This window comes from Globicephala melas, chromosome 2 (assembly GCF_963455315.2).
Source record: "Globicephala melas chromosome 2, mGloMel1.2, whole genome shotgun sequence".
NCBI classification, from domain to species: domain Eukaryota; kingdom Metazoa; phylum Chordata; class Mammalia; order Artiodactyla; family Delphinidae; genus Globicephala; species Globicephala melas.
This window is the reverse complement of record NC_083315.2, coordinates 84,217,911-84,235,006: the sequence shown is the minus strand read 5'-3', so window position 1 is coordinate 84,235,006 and position 17,096 is coordinate 84,217,911. Positions and strand designations below refer to the sequence as shown.

The following is a 17,096-nucleotide window of genomic DNA, read 5'->3' as shown; positions in this document are numbered from 1 at the left end:
AGATGTGAAGTCTTCCACATTTGGTCCATCCTTCCTGCTTATAGCTGAATTTAGCGAAAAAAAGAAGTTAATGGTGTGTGCCTTAAAGCCAGGCAACAACAGAAATAAAAGCCTGGAACTCCAACTTCACTGAGAAACTCCACAAAGAAGTATTATGCTTGTCTGATTAACGGGGGGAGTGTGAACTTAAATGAAGTGGTGCAACTGTCACTATTACTGGAAACAGAGGGATTACTAGGACTTAAGACAGGGAGCTGTGCTCTCCAAGGAACTGCTTAGAACTGAGGAATTGGTTTCATTTTCAACCATGTATTGAAAGGGGATTTTTGTGCCCATCGTAATGGTATTTTGCCCTCTGAAAAAGCACTGGGTACAGACGTGATACAGATGTAGGCTAGGGTTAGTCTACAAGAGGCTACATGATAGGAAGGAAAAGGAAGTCCAACTTCCTCCAGGGAGCAACCAGCTGTACAAAGAGCAATCAGGCTGAGCTGCTCACTTAGGAAGGTAGCATAAGGATGGAGTTGACAAATACTGCCTTAGGACAGCAGAAAATCACACCTTTTTGTCCAGAGGGAGAGGGTGGGGCTGGGATGATTGACAGTCCTTTATATACCTTCAATAGGTTCTATCTCTTCTACATATTTCTTCAAAATATACTTAGCAAATGTTTACTATGTACTGACCACTGTACCTTGCACTTTTAATACATATGATTAGATTCAATCTTCACAACCTAGTGAAAGCCATCTTCTATCTCATTCTTGAGAAACTTAGTCTCAAGGAAATTGAAACAATTGGCTAAAATTACACAAAATAATAATTGAAGGGGCCAGGATTTGAACCCAGGATTATCTGATCCAATACCCATGTTCTTTACATCACACCAGGCTGCTTCTCTCAACTTTGGTATCTACAGACTTCTAGGATAAGGGGCTAGTGGAATTTTAATTTTTGGAGGCTCTGCTACATGTTTCAGAACACTTTAGTACACATCATGTGCAATAATCCAAACACTCATTGTCCTTTCAAATATAATTTAAAACACACAACTATAACTATCAAAAGAAAAACAGTGTAAAAATGGAAAAAAATTACATTAAGTAGTATATTACATCTTCTAAAAATGGTTAAAGTGTGAAAATTACATCTTTCCCTCACTAATTATCTGGAAAAGCATATATTATAAAAAGGAGACATTATTCAGCTAAAAGAGAAAAAGATTCAAGCTGTAAATTAAAATTCCATTCCACCTTTAATAGGCTCCTTGAGTATTAGACCGATATAACACTTGAAATTCTAACTCAGCCTGGTATTGAGAGTTGCACATAATAGATACTCAGTAAACATGTACTAACTAAGACAATTAAAAAAAATTTTAAGTCAGATAGTGGGAGAAGATATTTACAACTCATGCAACCAGCAAAAGATTAGCTTCCAGAAAAATATTAAACTTCAACAAATCAATAAGAAAAACTACCCAATAAAAAACAGGTCATGAACTAGCAATTCACAGAAGAATAAATGCTAATGGACCAGAAACAACAGGAAAAAAAATGTTCAGCCTCACTAATAATAGGGAATTGCAAATAATGGGAACAATTTCATATCAATGGAGGCTGGCAAAAACAGTGTGACAATATCATGTGTTGGTGAGATGTGGGGAAATGAGAATTCTCATCACTATTCAGAGCCACTCTGGAAAGCAATTTGACAATGTCTATCTAGTAAAATTACCTAGCCTCAATCTAACAATTCCATTTTCTGGGGAAACCTAGCACATCCCTGCACATAAGAAGATAAACATACGAGGATGTTCATTACATCACTATTTACAATAGCCAAAAATAGGAAGTGACACATCTATACACAGAACAAAGGATAAATACATATGGTATATTTATTTAATTTTATAAGTCAAAATGAATGATTAGATACTCAGATATGAATGTCTAAAATATTGATGAACTGAAAAACTCAATATGCAGAATGACATATGTATAAAATGATAACTTTAACAAAGTTTAAGAACCACAGAAACCTTACCCTATATTTATGAAATTTGGTATGCAGAAAAAGCATGAAAATGTAGACAGAACAATACATTTCAACCTCAGGATAGTGGCTGTTTTTAGGAGAGAGGAATGAGATGAGAAAGGAGAAAAAAGGGACTTCAACTACATCTGTAACATTCAATTTCTTAATAGAAAAGATTTGAGGCAAAGAAGGTAATTTTAAGATTTATTAAATTTGTAGAACACTCCCTAACACCATACACAAAAATAAACTCAAAATGGATAAAAGACCTAAATGTAAGGCCAGACACTATAAAACTCTTAGAGAAAACACAGGCAGAACACTCTATGACATCAATCACAGCAAGATTCTTTTTGACCCACCTCCTAGAGAAATGGAAATAAAAATGAAAATAAACAAATGGGACCTAATGAAACTTAAAAGCTTTTGCAAAGCAAAGGAAAACATAAACAAGATGAAAAGACAACCCTCAGAATGGGAGAAAATATTTGCAAATGAAGCAACTGACAAAGGATTAATCTCCAAAATTTACAAGCAGCTCATGCAGCTCAATAACAAAAAAACAAACAACCCAATCCAAAAATGGGCAGAAGACCTAAATAGACATTTCTCCAAAGAAGATAAACAGACTGCCAACAAACACATGAAAGGATGCTCAACATCACTAATCATTAGAGAAATGCAAATCAAAACTACAATAAAGGATCACCTCACACCAGTCAGAATGGCCATCATCAAAAAATCTAGAAACAATAAATGCTGGAGAGGGTGTGGAGAAAAGGGAACCCTCTTGCACTGTTGGTGGGAATGTAAATTGATACTAAAAAACTAAAAATAGAACTACCATACGACCCAGCAATCCCACTACTGGGCATATACCCTGAGAAAACCATAATTCAAAAAGAGTCATGTACCACAATGTTCACTGCAGCTCTATCTACAACAGCCAGGACATGGAAGCAACCTAAGTGTCCATCGACAGATGAATGGATAAAGAAGATGTGGCACATATATACAATGTAATATTACTCAGCCATAAAAAGAAATGAAATTGAGTTATTTGTAGTGAGGTGGATGGACCTAGGGTCTGTCATACAGAGTGAAGTATGTCAGAAAGAGAAAAACAAATACCGTATGCTAACACATATATATGGAATCTAAAAAAAAAAAAAAAAAAGGTCATGAAGAACCTAGGGGCAAGACGGGAATAAAGACACAGACTTACTAGAGAATGGACTTGAGGACACGAGGAGGGGGAAGGGTAAGCTGGGACAAAGTGACAGAGTGGTAGTGTATATATGGACATATATACGCTACCAAATGTAAAATAGCTAGCTAGTGGGAAGCAGCCGCATAGCACAGGGAGATCAGCTCGGTGCTTTGTGACCACCTAGAGGTGTGGGATAGGGAGGGTGGGAGGGAGACACAAGAGGGAGGGGTTACGGGGATATGTGTATATGTATAGCTTCACTTTGTTATAAAGCAGAAACTAACACACCATTGTACAGCAATTATACTCCAATAAAGATGTTAAAAAATTTACTAAAATTGGGTGGTAGGTACATGGATGTTTGTTAAATTATTCTCTATGCCCTTCTATATGTTTTGAAGTTTTCATTAAAACAACTGAGTATTAAATTGTATCTAACAAAAGTAGTAAACATTCTTAATATGCTTCAGTGTTTGATGCTGAGAGTCTATTACTCTTCGCAGAAATGTTTGGAAGTAGAGTCAGTTCTCTGGCAGACCGATAGTTTTTTATAAGAAGAGACTACAGATTCATTTAAGTGTAAGCTTTCTTAATGTATGTTATTTTTGTATAGCAAAACATGCAAATGCAATTTAAACTTTAAATAATTCTTGAGAGTTATAAGGATGGCAGGCAAAGGATAATTATGAAAAATAGTAATACAAAAAATGAATGCTTTACTGACTTTTATCTGGCATGCAAGAAAAATATTTTCGGGCTTCTCTCGTGGCACAGTGGTTGAGAATCTGCCTGTTAATGCAGGGGACACGGGTTCGAGCCCTGGTCTGGGAAGATACCACATGCCGCGGATCAACTAGGCCCGTGAGCCACAACTACTGAGCCTGCGCGTCTGGAGCCTGTGCTCCACAACAAGAGAGGCCACGATAGTGAGAGGCCCGCGCACCGCGATGAAGAGTGGCCCCTGCTTGCCACAACTAGAGAAAGCCATTGCCTAGAAATGAAGACCCAACACAGCCATAAATAAATAAATAAAAAAGCCAAGCATTTGAAGCCCTTTAAAAAAAAAATATTTTCTTACAGAAAAACCAAGGAGACATTAAAATAATTCATAAAATTCAAAATTATAATCCATGTAATTAGTAGTAAGAGTAATTGCATATATTTATATATGTAGAAAATATTACGTATCAGCCATGCACATGAGATCTAAACTGTTCAAATGAAAATTTGAGTAAGCAATTAATAAAGTACAGTGGATAGAATCACAGAGATCAGGTCAAAATTTTTCCAGGAAGAAAACAGTAGTTTTGGGGGGAATTACAATACTTATCTAAAAATGAAGAGCCCCAAGAACTATATCTAAATTATATTCACTACTTGATTATCATTAATGTGAAATATTTTTAAAGGATCTCAGGGTTTCAAAATGATGTAAAAAACTATAAGACTATCTATATATTTGGAAAATACTTTTAATAAGTCACAAAAATAATGATATCAAAATTTTGACTTGGAACCAGAAGCGTATTTTCCATCACAAATTACACAAAGTAATCTGAGAATGAATTCAAAGAGCTTACGTCAAACTGAGTCCATGTGCATTGAGATGTTCTCACCTAACATAGAGAAAGCAAATAGCAAACATCATTCAAAACTACAAGAGACTAGTTATCTATAATGAAATCCAAGTACAGTAAATATGACTTAATAAAATAACAAATATATTAGTTAGTTCATTCCTAAGTTGATCTGACATGATGGAAGGAGATATTTACTCAATAGAAGCTAGGTGAATAGAATTTTTTTTTTTTCTATTTGCTATATAAGCCTGAGTCCTAAGGCCTTGGGAACCCATCCATATGGATATAAAGGTTCCTACAATTGTTTTGTGATTTTATCTGAAAAGGGTCTTCTTCTTGATACATTTTGTCAGTTCTCAAGATCTTCCAGGTATTAAGACACAAAGAAACTTTATAGATTTCATCTGGAAGAAACTTTGTACAGAGTAAGACAAAAAATTAGTCATATCAGCATAAAGTATCCATGAATATCTATCAACTCATCAGTTCCTGTTATGGGCAAGGGTTTCTTCTGATTTTCAGTAAATAGTATCATAAATGACCATGTTGAAGAAACATACTGGCATAGATTTTCATTAGCAATATGTTTTGGACAAACATTTTGTACACAGACCTTTTTGTTAAAAACAAGTATAGTCCAAATTATATATTCACATTTATTTCCTTCTCTCCTTAGCTGTTATTTTGAACGTCACAGAAGAAAGCTCTCGAACTCCCAACCCTCCACCATCATAAACAAATAAAGCAATCCAGTGGTAGAGTGAAAGAAAAACTACCTGCTGTTGATATCAGGAAAGATTGACATAAAAAAGTAACTTCTAGGGCTTCCCTGGTGGCGCAGCGGTTGGGAGTCCGCCTGCCGATGCAGGGGACACGGGTTCGTGCCCCAGTCCGGGAGGATCCCACGTGCCGCGGAGTGGCTGGGCCCGTGAGCCATGGCCGCTGAGCCTGCGCGTCCGGAGCCTGTGCTCCGCAACGGGAGAGGCCACAGCAGTGAGAGGCCCGCGTACCGCCAAAAAAACAAAAACAAAACAAAACAAAAAAAATAAAAAATATAACTTCTAAAAGCCAGTAAAAATAAATGACAACACAAGCCCTTTGGGGAAGTAACTGAGACATAAATAAAGTAACAATAAATGAAAATTAGTTAAGAAGCACAGTCTCTGCAGATACCAGTTGTCAGATGAGGCTTTCTGAAATCATCACAGACCCAACCTAGAATTTGTAACCCCAGAGTTCTAGCGACTGTACACAGGGAAGTTTTAAAATCGTAAACGAGTAATTAGGCAATCAAGACATCTAGTGAACTCAGTGTCTAGAAAGTACATAACCAGTACTATTCCAGATGCACAGAACAGAAACTAACTCATTACAAGGAATTAATTCATTAGGCCCTAACATTTAGGGCATCAGAGCTTGATTCTCTCGCAGAACCCTGGTTGAGAAGGGCTGCTCAAGAAGGTGTTTGTTCATTTAAAATCAATATCTCACTCCCTTCATGAATATACAAAGAGAAACATCCTCAACCCATACGAAAATATCCCCATGTATTTTTGTTTACCACACAAATATTGAAATAAAGGAAAGTGTGGACTGTTTTCTAAAAAAAATAAAATAAAGAAGGTGTTTGTTCACACATAAGTGGAAATAATTAGCCATCAATGTGGCAACCTGATGACCTTTAACTATGAATCCATCATTATGTACTGGAAACACATTAAGTGTGGATTTCTGAAAACTTCATTATTTTATTCTGTCAGTTCTCTTAATCTTCTGCTCATAACACCATTGAGAATAAGTAGAATGCAAAGCTTTCCCAGCCCACCTCAAAACGGGCTAAAAAGAAAAAGCAAATGCTTTTTTTAGTTATAAGTTCTTGTTTAAGTTCTGATTTCATAGTACAGTGAATCAGGTGTAGATGATTAAGTAATTACACAAGTCCAACATACAGACTCTGAAAAACATGGACTTCCCCCCAAGACATTTCAATGTCTACCTGATACTATCATACACTTATTCCTCTTAAGTATCAATTATTTTCTCCCATTTATGGCAAATGTTATTATAGATCAAAATTCTTTCGTGCACCAGGTAAAGTTTCTAGCAGAACAAAAGACTAGAAATCAAAGAAGGCATTAAATTCACTTTCAGAAGCTAGTTTCCAACACTTTCTCAAGGATCTTCAGGGCCAATCTGGTCTTGGAAGCAAAACTATACAGTGGGGTGAACACGCTGCCCCTGCTCTACTCTGACACTGCACACGTTAGGGTACCCTTCCTAACATAACAAATTCATAAATGCACTAACGTACTAAAAAACAGACACAGAAAAGCAGCTTCACGCAACTGAAAATATGACTTGGCATTTGCAAAACCCAGTTTTAGATACTTTTAAGACACAGTGTGAAGAATTTATAATATTTTCATACGTGGAATATGGCCGTAATACACAGAACAAACTTTTTAATGTGTGAATAAAATGTGGTCAAAATATAAGTCTACACTGAACATATGTGGAAAAGATATTTAATTGTAAAATAGAAAAGTAGGGCAGAGTACAGTTTTAAGGGTAATTGCTTCTTTATACAGTATAGGTAATCTAGAAGGGTCTTAGGGTTAAACATTTTCATAAAGCAATAAAACATTTAAAAATGAAACAAGAAAAAGAACTTGAAGTTATGTTTACAAAAAAGAAAGAACACTATGTCAGAGTTTAATGTCCATACATTGTGGAATTGAACAATATTGTGATGAGAGCCAGTCACAGCACAGACATACAGCTTTCACAGGGAAAGTAAAAGTTATGTCAGACATATCTATAGCATCACCGTAGTACAAAAAGTTCCTGTTCTACCATACAAAAGCAATTTTTTTTCATAAGAATAATTTCCTGGGGAGGAAATGAGTCCACGAAATATTTCAGAAAGCCATATGCTTTGAGTTTTCTGAAAACATTATATTAAAATCCAGTGCCTTAAAGTGCTTTCATGTGGAAATCATGATGGAAGGCACAGAATTGTTTCACATCCCCACTATGAAATTTTCAAAAAAGCATAGATGTTGCAGTTTGCAAATTCAAGGTATCTTGTAAGCTGCTCCTTCCAAGAACATTGTCATTCCAATAAAACCAGCTGCTAGCTTACTTAGTTTCAATGACCTATAGAATAAAAGGGTTTCTTTCTTTCCTAGTAACTTTCATTATCTTTGTGGGAAAAATACCTATGCAAGTGATGCATTTTGAAATTATAAAACATGCAGAATATGTACAAACAGAAAGTTTTAAAAATATCTGCTTCATATACATGTAAATCTACGTGGGTATAGCTGAAATTGAACAAATATAAAAATTTGCTTTCTAAAAAATGTTTTCAGAGAATCTGAGACAACTTAAAGCTGTACAAGATTTCCTGGGAGAAATCTTCTCTTCATATAGAAGTTTATACCTACAGGAGTAATTCCAGCATCAGTCCACCACATAATTATTACACAACATTTGGTCTAATCAACAACGATCACCCTTAAAACTGTTCTGTTTCTGAGAAATTAAGGTTTGTACTAAAATCAAAAAGAATTCACAAAAAACAGTGGCTTATTGTGTTTTGGGATCTCTTCAACAATCTTTATCAACGCATTTGGAACTGTAAAAAAAAAAAAACTATTTACAGAATTCAGTTTTAAATACATTTCACAACTTCTAAAGTAAAGTTTTATGTTACAAGAATCCAGAGCTCATGGCTTAAGTCCAATTATCAAGCTGCAGTCTCTTTTATTATCCTGTCTTCCCATGACTGCACCTTACTGTGTACAGTTCAAGACTGTATTCTTTCTTGACCAAAAGTAAACTCAAACTATATGTTCATTTCAATTAAACAGCTTCTTTATTAGTCTGAAGACGAGTCATAGCTTCTAATTTCTGTCTGTAGGCCTCTGCTTCCTGTTCTTTCTTTAGAAGTTGCTGTCGATATTTTTGTGCTTCTCGATTAGCTTCATCCAGCTGTTTCTGAAGAGCTTCTCTCTCCTAATTTAAAAAAAAAGTTTTTTTTCAATTGTTGCACAAATACAATAACACATACAAGCATGCATCTTTCAAATAAAAAAATTTGTAGTTGCTAGAAGTAGCCATGTATTGGTATTTCAGAGACATCTTGCCTTTTTCGCCAATTCCCTTATAATTAAAGCCCTAGTTTTGAGCTCCACACTACGAGATACAGATTAGTTTCTGACCTCAAGGAAATTATTTTCTAATTAGAAATAAGACTAACATAATGAACCCAAATTGGGTACCTGTACTTTTATACATACTACAAAAACTAGTGAAGAACTTTAACAGGGAAATATACCACCATACCTCTTCACATCTTTATCTGTGATGTTAAAAAGCTACTAATTATAAAAAACTTAGTATTTATTGAGCACCCATTATATATATAAACAAGGTAATTTCCAATAACAAGTCTCTAAGACAGACATTATGCCCATTTTACAGATGAGAAAAATGATGCTCAGAGACAATGTAGCTTTCTCATGGTAACACAATAAGGAGTCAGGGTTATGAGGTTCTAATATTACTGCTTTTAAAACTATCTTTCCCGGGACTTCCGTGGTGGCACAGTGGTTAAGAATCCGCCTGCCAATGCAGAGGACACGGGTTCGAGCCCTGGTCCAGGAAGATCCCACGTGCCGCGGAGCAACAAAGCCCGTGCACCACAACTACCGAGACTGCGCTCTAGAGCCCACGACCCACAACTACTGAGCCCTTGTGCCACAACTACTGAAGCCCGCGTGCCTAGAGCCTGTGCTCCACAACAAGAGAAGCCACCGCAATGGGACGCCCGCACACCGCAACGAGTAGCCCCCACTCGTCGCAACTAGAGAAAGCAGCCAACGCAGCCATAAATAAATAAATAAATTTTTATAAAAAAGTAAATAAATAAAACTATCTTTCCCTATGACAGCAAGCAAGATTCCTCATCTTTAAAATGAACAGTGCTGGTCTAGATTAGTGTTTCCTAAATTATACCATTTTACAAACCAATAAAATACTCATTTCTCTACTGTGATTCATTATATTATATGCTGTAAAATATATGTATCAAATTCCTGAACAAATTGAGAGGAAAAACACAAATCTGGTCCAATGTAAGTAGTATTCTTTCTCCTCTCCTCACTCTGTCCCTATACAGTTGTCTAAGGGAAAACACTTCAAAGATTCCTTTCCCATACCTCTAGTAAGCACATGGACAAAAACTCAACTTGCCCAGGTCCAAGCTCAACCTCATTACAGAAGCCCAGGCCTTCTGCTTGGGGTGGGGGCTGAGGGTAGGACTACTAATGGCAAAAAGAGGCCAGGTTCACACTGGACAAGACACTTAAAAGAGAGAACTGAAGGTAAAGGCGAGGGGTAAGAAGCTTGCTGGGAAAGAGGGCACTGTGGTCTCTTCCACTGCCTCCTAGACCCTTGTCCATTGTGAACACCGAAAGATTCCCTACCCTCCACTATTCACATGGTCCACAAGGAGGAACATGTAAAATACTCCTGCCTTCCTGTGATCCCACTGCCTTCTCCACACTGAGAATGAAGCTAGATCTAACATTTATTTTTCCCATGAGTCCACCAAATGTAAGAGTGATTGATTATACAAGTAGTCTCCAAATCTTCCAATTACACAAAATGTACAAGTAGAAGAAATGCCTACGCCCTACCCTGCTATCCTTTTCTCCTTACTTCAGGCAAGATGCCAGCCTCACGTAAGAAACTGACACCAGTCCCTGGCAGTGAACCATGCAGGAATTTGGGCACCAGTGGAAGGGTGGGAGCTAGACTCCTACCTCTGGCAGGAGTACAGCCTGTGAGTAGAGCCATGCATAAGTGTTTTATACTTTTACATGTACTAAGAAATAAGATCCTTTGGCAGCCAAAGTTTTGAATATGGATAAAAACTTGCCTTGATTTGGTTGGAAATATTAGAAAAGATTAACTCTAAGGCATCTTCTAGTATTACCTATTTATTCACACTTAGAAACAGCAAGAGATTCACAATTATTTCAGGAGATGAAAGCAGTAAGGAAGATACCTTACACTTCAACTCCAAGCCCAAGCAATATATTATGATTACATTAGGCAACAGAATAATAGAACAAAGAAAGACTTCGAGTTTGCTTTTTAAATTCCAAACAAGATTCTTGAATTCTGCTTCAGCTATTAACAATTATCTTTCAATAGTTTTATATGTAATTTTCTAATATTCAAATTTATTTTACTTTAGCTATTATAAAGCAAAAAAAAATCATTAAAGTGATTTATCTTCTACCATACCACAATATAAATTTTAGAAGATAATAATAATACAACTAACAGTTACTGAGCATTTACTATATGCTCACCACTGTACTAGTCCTTCACATGCATTCTCATTTAAACCTTACAACACTCTGATAATGTAGGTGCTATTATTTTCCCCTTTTTACTGATGGGGAAGCCAAGCCTTGAAAGGCTAAATAACTTGACCAATCACACTCAGAAAATTATCATTCAAACCTAAATCTGCTTCCAGACTCATATTCTTAACCATTAAATGTTTTTTTTAAAAAAGAGAGAAACTAGGCAGGGTGTATGAGCTCTCTCCTTGTCCATTGAGCTGTCCATTTTCTAACTGCCATGGGTCAAATATGATCCTGTTTTTATAAAGTTTTACTGAAATACAGCCATACCCACTCATTTCCAAATTGCCCGTGGCTGCTTTCCTACCACAACTGCAGAACTGAGCGGCAAAACACACATTGTAGGATGTGTATAGTGTTTAGCAGCATCCCCAGCCTCTATCCACTAAATGTCAGTGGCATGTCTCTCATTGTGACAACCCGAAATGTATCCAGACATTGCCAAATGTCCCCTGGGGTCAAAACTGCTCCAGGTGAGAAGCACTGCTTTAGAGAAACTTTTTGGGTTAATGGCTAAGCAATCACTTAGAAAGGAATATAAAAGTATACCCCCAAGATAACTCTATTGGTCACCTCAGAAAATAAAATCAAAAGAACTCTTATGTACTATAAGGAAATGATTACCTGGTTTTAGAAAACATTGGAGGTCTCTCTTCATTCTGTATCCCCTGCCCACCTCTACCATCTCTTCTCACTGCATGCTTCAAAGTCTCTCTGTAATAGCTCTAACATCCTGCAACTTTGGCTTGAACATTTCCAGTGATGGAGAATAAGACTTCCATTACCAGAAAGCTCTAATTACTAAAATTAAGCTAAAACTAACTCGTGAAGTTCTTTATATCAAGCTAAAATTCCATCTCCCTGAAGTTCTAATCTCCTTGGTTCTAGTTAATTTATATACCTCAATTCATACTTTCTTGTTATTTGTGATTATTCTCCTTGGTCTCTGAAAGACTGTAAGAGTGGAATTAGGTTGATCTTTGATGAAAACAGAAATTCTCACTGGTTGTTAGGTAAATAAAAGTACAGCCTGCACATTCATTATTTTGAAAATGTTGAATTGACATATTAAAAGAAATGCTGAATTGAGTCAGTTTATGTTCAATGAAAATTCAAGTAATTTAAAAATGTTTTATTAAATAGTTAAAGCAAAGTACATCACAAAATCTTTCTCACCTTATATGCCAGAAAACAAGATCAACTGATTTATCAGTAAAAGACATTAAAGATTTTAAAATAATAAGTATACTGATACCATTCAATGAAATAAATGGTTAGTTTATAAAAACTTCAGTGTACTGAATATCACTTTAAATTTTGAAGAAATGAAACAACTCACCCTCAATAATTAAAGTCACAAGTCTATCAAACATTCTGGTTAAACCATGAGTCAAATTCTTCGTAACTCAATAATATGTCCTTTGAGATTGTGGCCAAAGATGTACCAGTCTTACGTGTAAACGAATTTGGGCAAGGATATTTTCTAATTGTCCTCAGTCAGAATTATATTGCCTTTAGATGGCATTTTTTTAAATCCTCTCTTTTCTATGATAACAAAGAATTCCTAAATATTCACCAACATTTATTATTCACACATATTAGATATTATGAATGTGTATATAATGAGTATGCTGACTTTTTCAACTCTCATAAAAACCCCAAAATACAGATATTGTTATCTTAAATTCCAATTTGGGAGAAAATAAACAGGAACTCAGAAAGGTAAGATAACTTGCCTCAAAGCTAATAGGGAGGGGCAAGAGGTGGGATTCAAATCCAGCTCATGTAATTTCAAGTCCAATATTCTTTTCTTTACACTGCAGCTGCTCTTTCAAAGTTATTCAAGAATGATCTTATTTTCATTTGATATAAGTTAATATCAACTTTGGAAAACATAACTTTATTTACAGTCATGTGAGAAAAAAATCTGTGAGGTAATAACTATGGTTTGGTTACACTTACAAACTAGTTTACAATTACAAACTAGTTTGGCAGAGGGAAAAGAAGGTGAATCCTATCAACAGTCTAAATTTAATTTCCTTAAGGGACTTAATCGTGAAATAAACAGTTACCTATGGCTTTTTACAAAATAACTCAGCTGACAAACTTCAACATTCTTTAAGAGCACCTTCCAGCCCAACTAGGCATTCGCCTTTCACTTTTGAAAGAAAAAAATTTTTTTAGTCAATATATAGTGACATTCCCTTTAGTGACTTGGGAGAATGATGTACGTAAATTTAATAGAAAATAAAGGATGCAGTACAAGAACAAAAGACATTCCACTGTTACCATGATGACAGACTTTGTTACAAACAAATTCTTTACTCATTCATTCATTCATTCAATATTTATTTATTGAAGGCTTGCTATATGGATAAGGCCAAAAAATTAGACAAAAAAGTACTCATGCTATATCAAAACAATACTGTCAGTAATAAATATAAAAGACAAAAAAAAAAAAAAAAGAAAGAAAGAAAAGCAAATGGAATTTATTTTGGATGACTGCAGCAAAACACACCGGGTAAAAGACTCCTTACTTCTATTTCTGCAGACTCCACCCGGTTTTCAATTATTTCAATACATTGTCTCTTGGCTGGTGGTTCTTCACTTATAACAGTTTCTTCAGCAATGTCTGTTGCTGGTACTGTTAATACTAAAATGAAAAAATGTACACATTACTTCATTTACAGATAGGTTTAGAAGAATTAAAACTAGTCTTGAGATTGTTGATGCAACTCATCTAAAATAAATATATTCCAAAAACAATAATTTCAAAACACTGATTTGCTGTTTATGAGAAATGTCCATATTTGTCTTCAACTTCTTGTCTATTTACTGAAAACTACTTATTGTTTAAGGTACCTACTTATGTTTTTTAATTTTATAGATAATACATTCATTGGCTCAAAATCAAAATAATACTTAACAAGCATATTTTGAGAGGTCTGACTTCACCCTTGCTAAAACAGATACTTTTACTGGTTGCTTATACATTGTTCTTGTGTTCATTTATGTAAAACCAAACATGAATATACATTCTCCTTTTTCTCTCTCTTACACAAAAGGTAGCATACATACAAAACATACATTCAAACATACATAAGATAGATATATCGTTCTGTGTCTGCTTTTTTCACTCCATATATCTAGGGTTATCTTTCACCAACACACAGAGAGCTTTCTTTCATTTAGCTGCATTATATTCCACTGTGAGGATACACCATTATGAACAATATCTGTTTATAAACTCTGCTTGTTTTTCCACTGGGTTGTTAGACTGTCCCAATTTTTAGTATCTCTTTACATAAATGTAAATATACAGAGAGCAAGAGGCTGTCCTTGCTTTGCATAACCAGTGCGGGAACATAAACATGACTGTGCAAGCTAAAACTATGCAAAACAATCTTAATCATCAATGGGAAAAATTACAACTGTCCTACAGCCTTTAAGGTTGTCAAAACATTAAAAACTCTCCTACTGTCATTTATAAATGTAAATAAATGAAAAAATAGTAAAACTATTATTTATTTAGTACAATGTAATTAAAAACATTAGAAATATTGAGAATTAAAGTATTTCTTTTAACTCATACCATATTACATTACACTTATAAATTCACTCAAGAAGAACTGAGAATTATATCTGTTTCACTGGACTACCTACATAGTCTATATATTCATTTTCCAGTTATAATTTTTAAATTATGAAAGCTTTAAAAGTTTATTTTAATATTCAGTAGGGTCCTCTCATTGCTCTTCTTTTCTAGTTATCCTTATTCTTCTTCCCTCCTCCTCTATCAAAATAAACTTCAGAATCTGTTTGACTAATTCCAGAAAAAGACCTATTGGTCTTTGTTATGGCTTGAATTGTGTCCCCCTCAAAATTCAAATGTTTTAAGTCCTAACCCCCAGTACCTCAAAATGTATTTGGAGATAGGGCCTTTAAAAAGGTTAAAAAGGTAAAATGAGATTTTGGTTTTATTTTTGGCTGCGTTGGGTCTTCGTTGCTGTGCACAGACTTTCTCTAGCTGTGGCGAGCGGGGGCAACTGTTTGTTGCAGTGCACAGGCTTCTCATTGTGGTGGCTTCTCCTGCTGTGGAGCATGGGCTCTAGGCACGCAGGCTTTGGTCGTTGTGGCTCGCGGGCTCTAGAGCACAGGCTCGGTAGCTTTGGTGCACTGGCTTAGTTGCTCCGTGGCATGTGGGATCTTCCCCGACCAGGGCTTGAATCTATGTCCCCTGCATTGGCAAGCAGATTCTTAACCACCGCGCCACCAGAGAAGTCCAAAATGAAGTCATTTAAGTGGGTCCTAATCCAATATGACTGGTGTCCTTATAAGAGGTTAGGTCGCAGACAACACACACAGACTGAGGGCTGACTATATCAGGACACAGCAAGAAGGCAGCCATTTGCAAGCCAAGGAGAAAGGCCTCAGAAGAAACCAAACCTGCCAACACCTTGATCTTGGACTTCCACCTTCCAGCACTGTGAGAAGATAAACTTCTGTTAAGTCACCCAGTCTGTGGTAGTTTGTTATGGCAGCCCTAGCAAACTAATACAGTCTTTTTTTTCCTATCACATTACATTTATCAATTAACTCAGGAAGAATTGAGAGCTTTATAATAGTGAGTCATCCTATCCAAAAACATGAGTTTCTTTCCATTTGTTCATCAATGAGATTAGACTGTGTGTATAATGTCAGGTTTTGGAAATAATGTTATATCTGCTTAAAACAAATACTTTGAAAGTTTCTTCTTTTCTATATAATTAGAATTAGTTCTTTAAAGCTTTGTGAAAATACCTGGGCTTGATCCAAATCTTGGACCACCAGCAGGAGATTTCTGCATAGCGGTAAGAAAAGCCTCCCAGGCTCCACAGGTCAAGGGTTTCCTCCTCCACTGCTATGGCAACAAAATCATTGCTTGAGACCTGGCCTCTCTGCAGGGCCATACCTCCACTATCACTCTAAACCAAATCTGGTTTAGGAGAACTTCTACCTCCAGCCCTTCCGTTCCCTAATTCCTTCACAGGCCATGAAGAGGCTTGGTCTCTGCAATCCTAGTCGTTTTCTAAAAGGTTATGTGTGCACATACTTTTTTTGGTGGGGGGTGGGGGAGTACAGAGTACTGGGTACTGGGATGCTTGTTCAGATAGGAATTTTCTGCACCTTCTCTTTCTGCTTCCTCCAGCTTTCATGCTCTAGTCTATCTTAATCCTACTTGCAGCACTTCCTACTCAGATTGGGCCCTGTCTTACTGGAAGTGTATATTTATTGCTGATTTCTGAGCTCAACCCCTTTTCTTGATGCACGACTGGGGGTTTCCCTGATACTGCCCTGGCTTAGATCTTAAGATGTTTTTGGCAAGCACTTAAAATATGGAATTTTGTGGTTTTCTCAGTCTTTTAGGTTCACTAAACATGAAACTGGGGCTTATGTTTCATCTATCTTATTACTACTCTCTTATTACTCAAAAGGAAAAAATTGGGACAATTATCAACAAAGCTGCTAAAAGTTGTCACTATGTTCCTACCATAACTCCTAAGTCCAACTTCTTTTTAAGTAGCTTTTTTTCACATGGTGTTTTTAAAAGCCCGTATGATATCTGAATTGCATTAAATGGCCTAGGAAAGTATTGTCCAATACTGATTTTGAATTATTTATTTAAGCTCATTTTCCAACCAGAATACTTTGGGGCCAATTCCTCTTTGTACCTAATATACAACCAGAGAAAGCAAGCTAATTTTAACAGTAGCCTAAGCAAATAAAACTAGGCAATTAAGTCTGCTGCAAAAGGTTACAAAAACAAAATTTAAGGCAAAAATAAATGCT

At 35.9% G+C, this 17,096-nt stretch overlaps 1 protein-coding gene across 3 annotated transcripts in view; it reads right to left on the bottom strand.

Annotated features, from left to right (window-relative positions):
* Nucleotides 1-7,336: 7,336 nt before the first annotated feature.
* GABPB1 (GA binding protein transcription factor subunit beta 1) overlaps nt 7,337-17,096 on the bottom strand; it is an 80,169-nt gene continuing 70,409 nt past the window's right edge. For all 3 annotated transcript variants that reach the window (XM_030842765.3, XM_060294272.1, XM_060294273.1), the window contains exons 8-9: nt 13,805-13,920; nt 7,337-8,844 (exon numbers count right to left, since the gene is read on the bottom strand). In XM_030842765.3, coding sequence (XP_030698625.1) covers nt 8,692-8,844; nt 13,805-13,920 — 269 coding nt within the window. In that variant the 3' untranslated portion in view covers nt 7,337-8,691. The remainder of the gene's footprint in view (nt 8,845-13,804; nt 13,921-17,096) is intronic.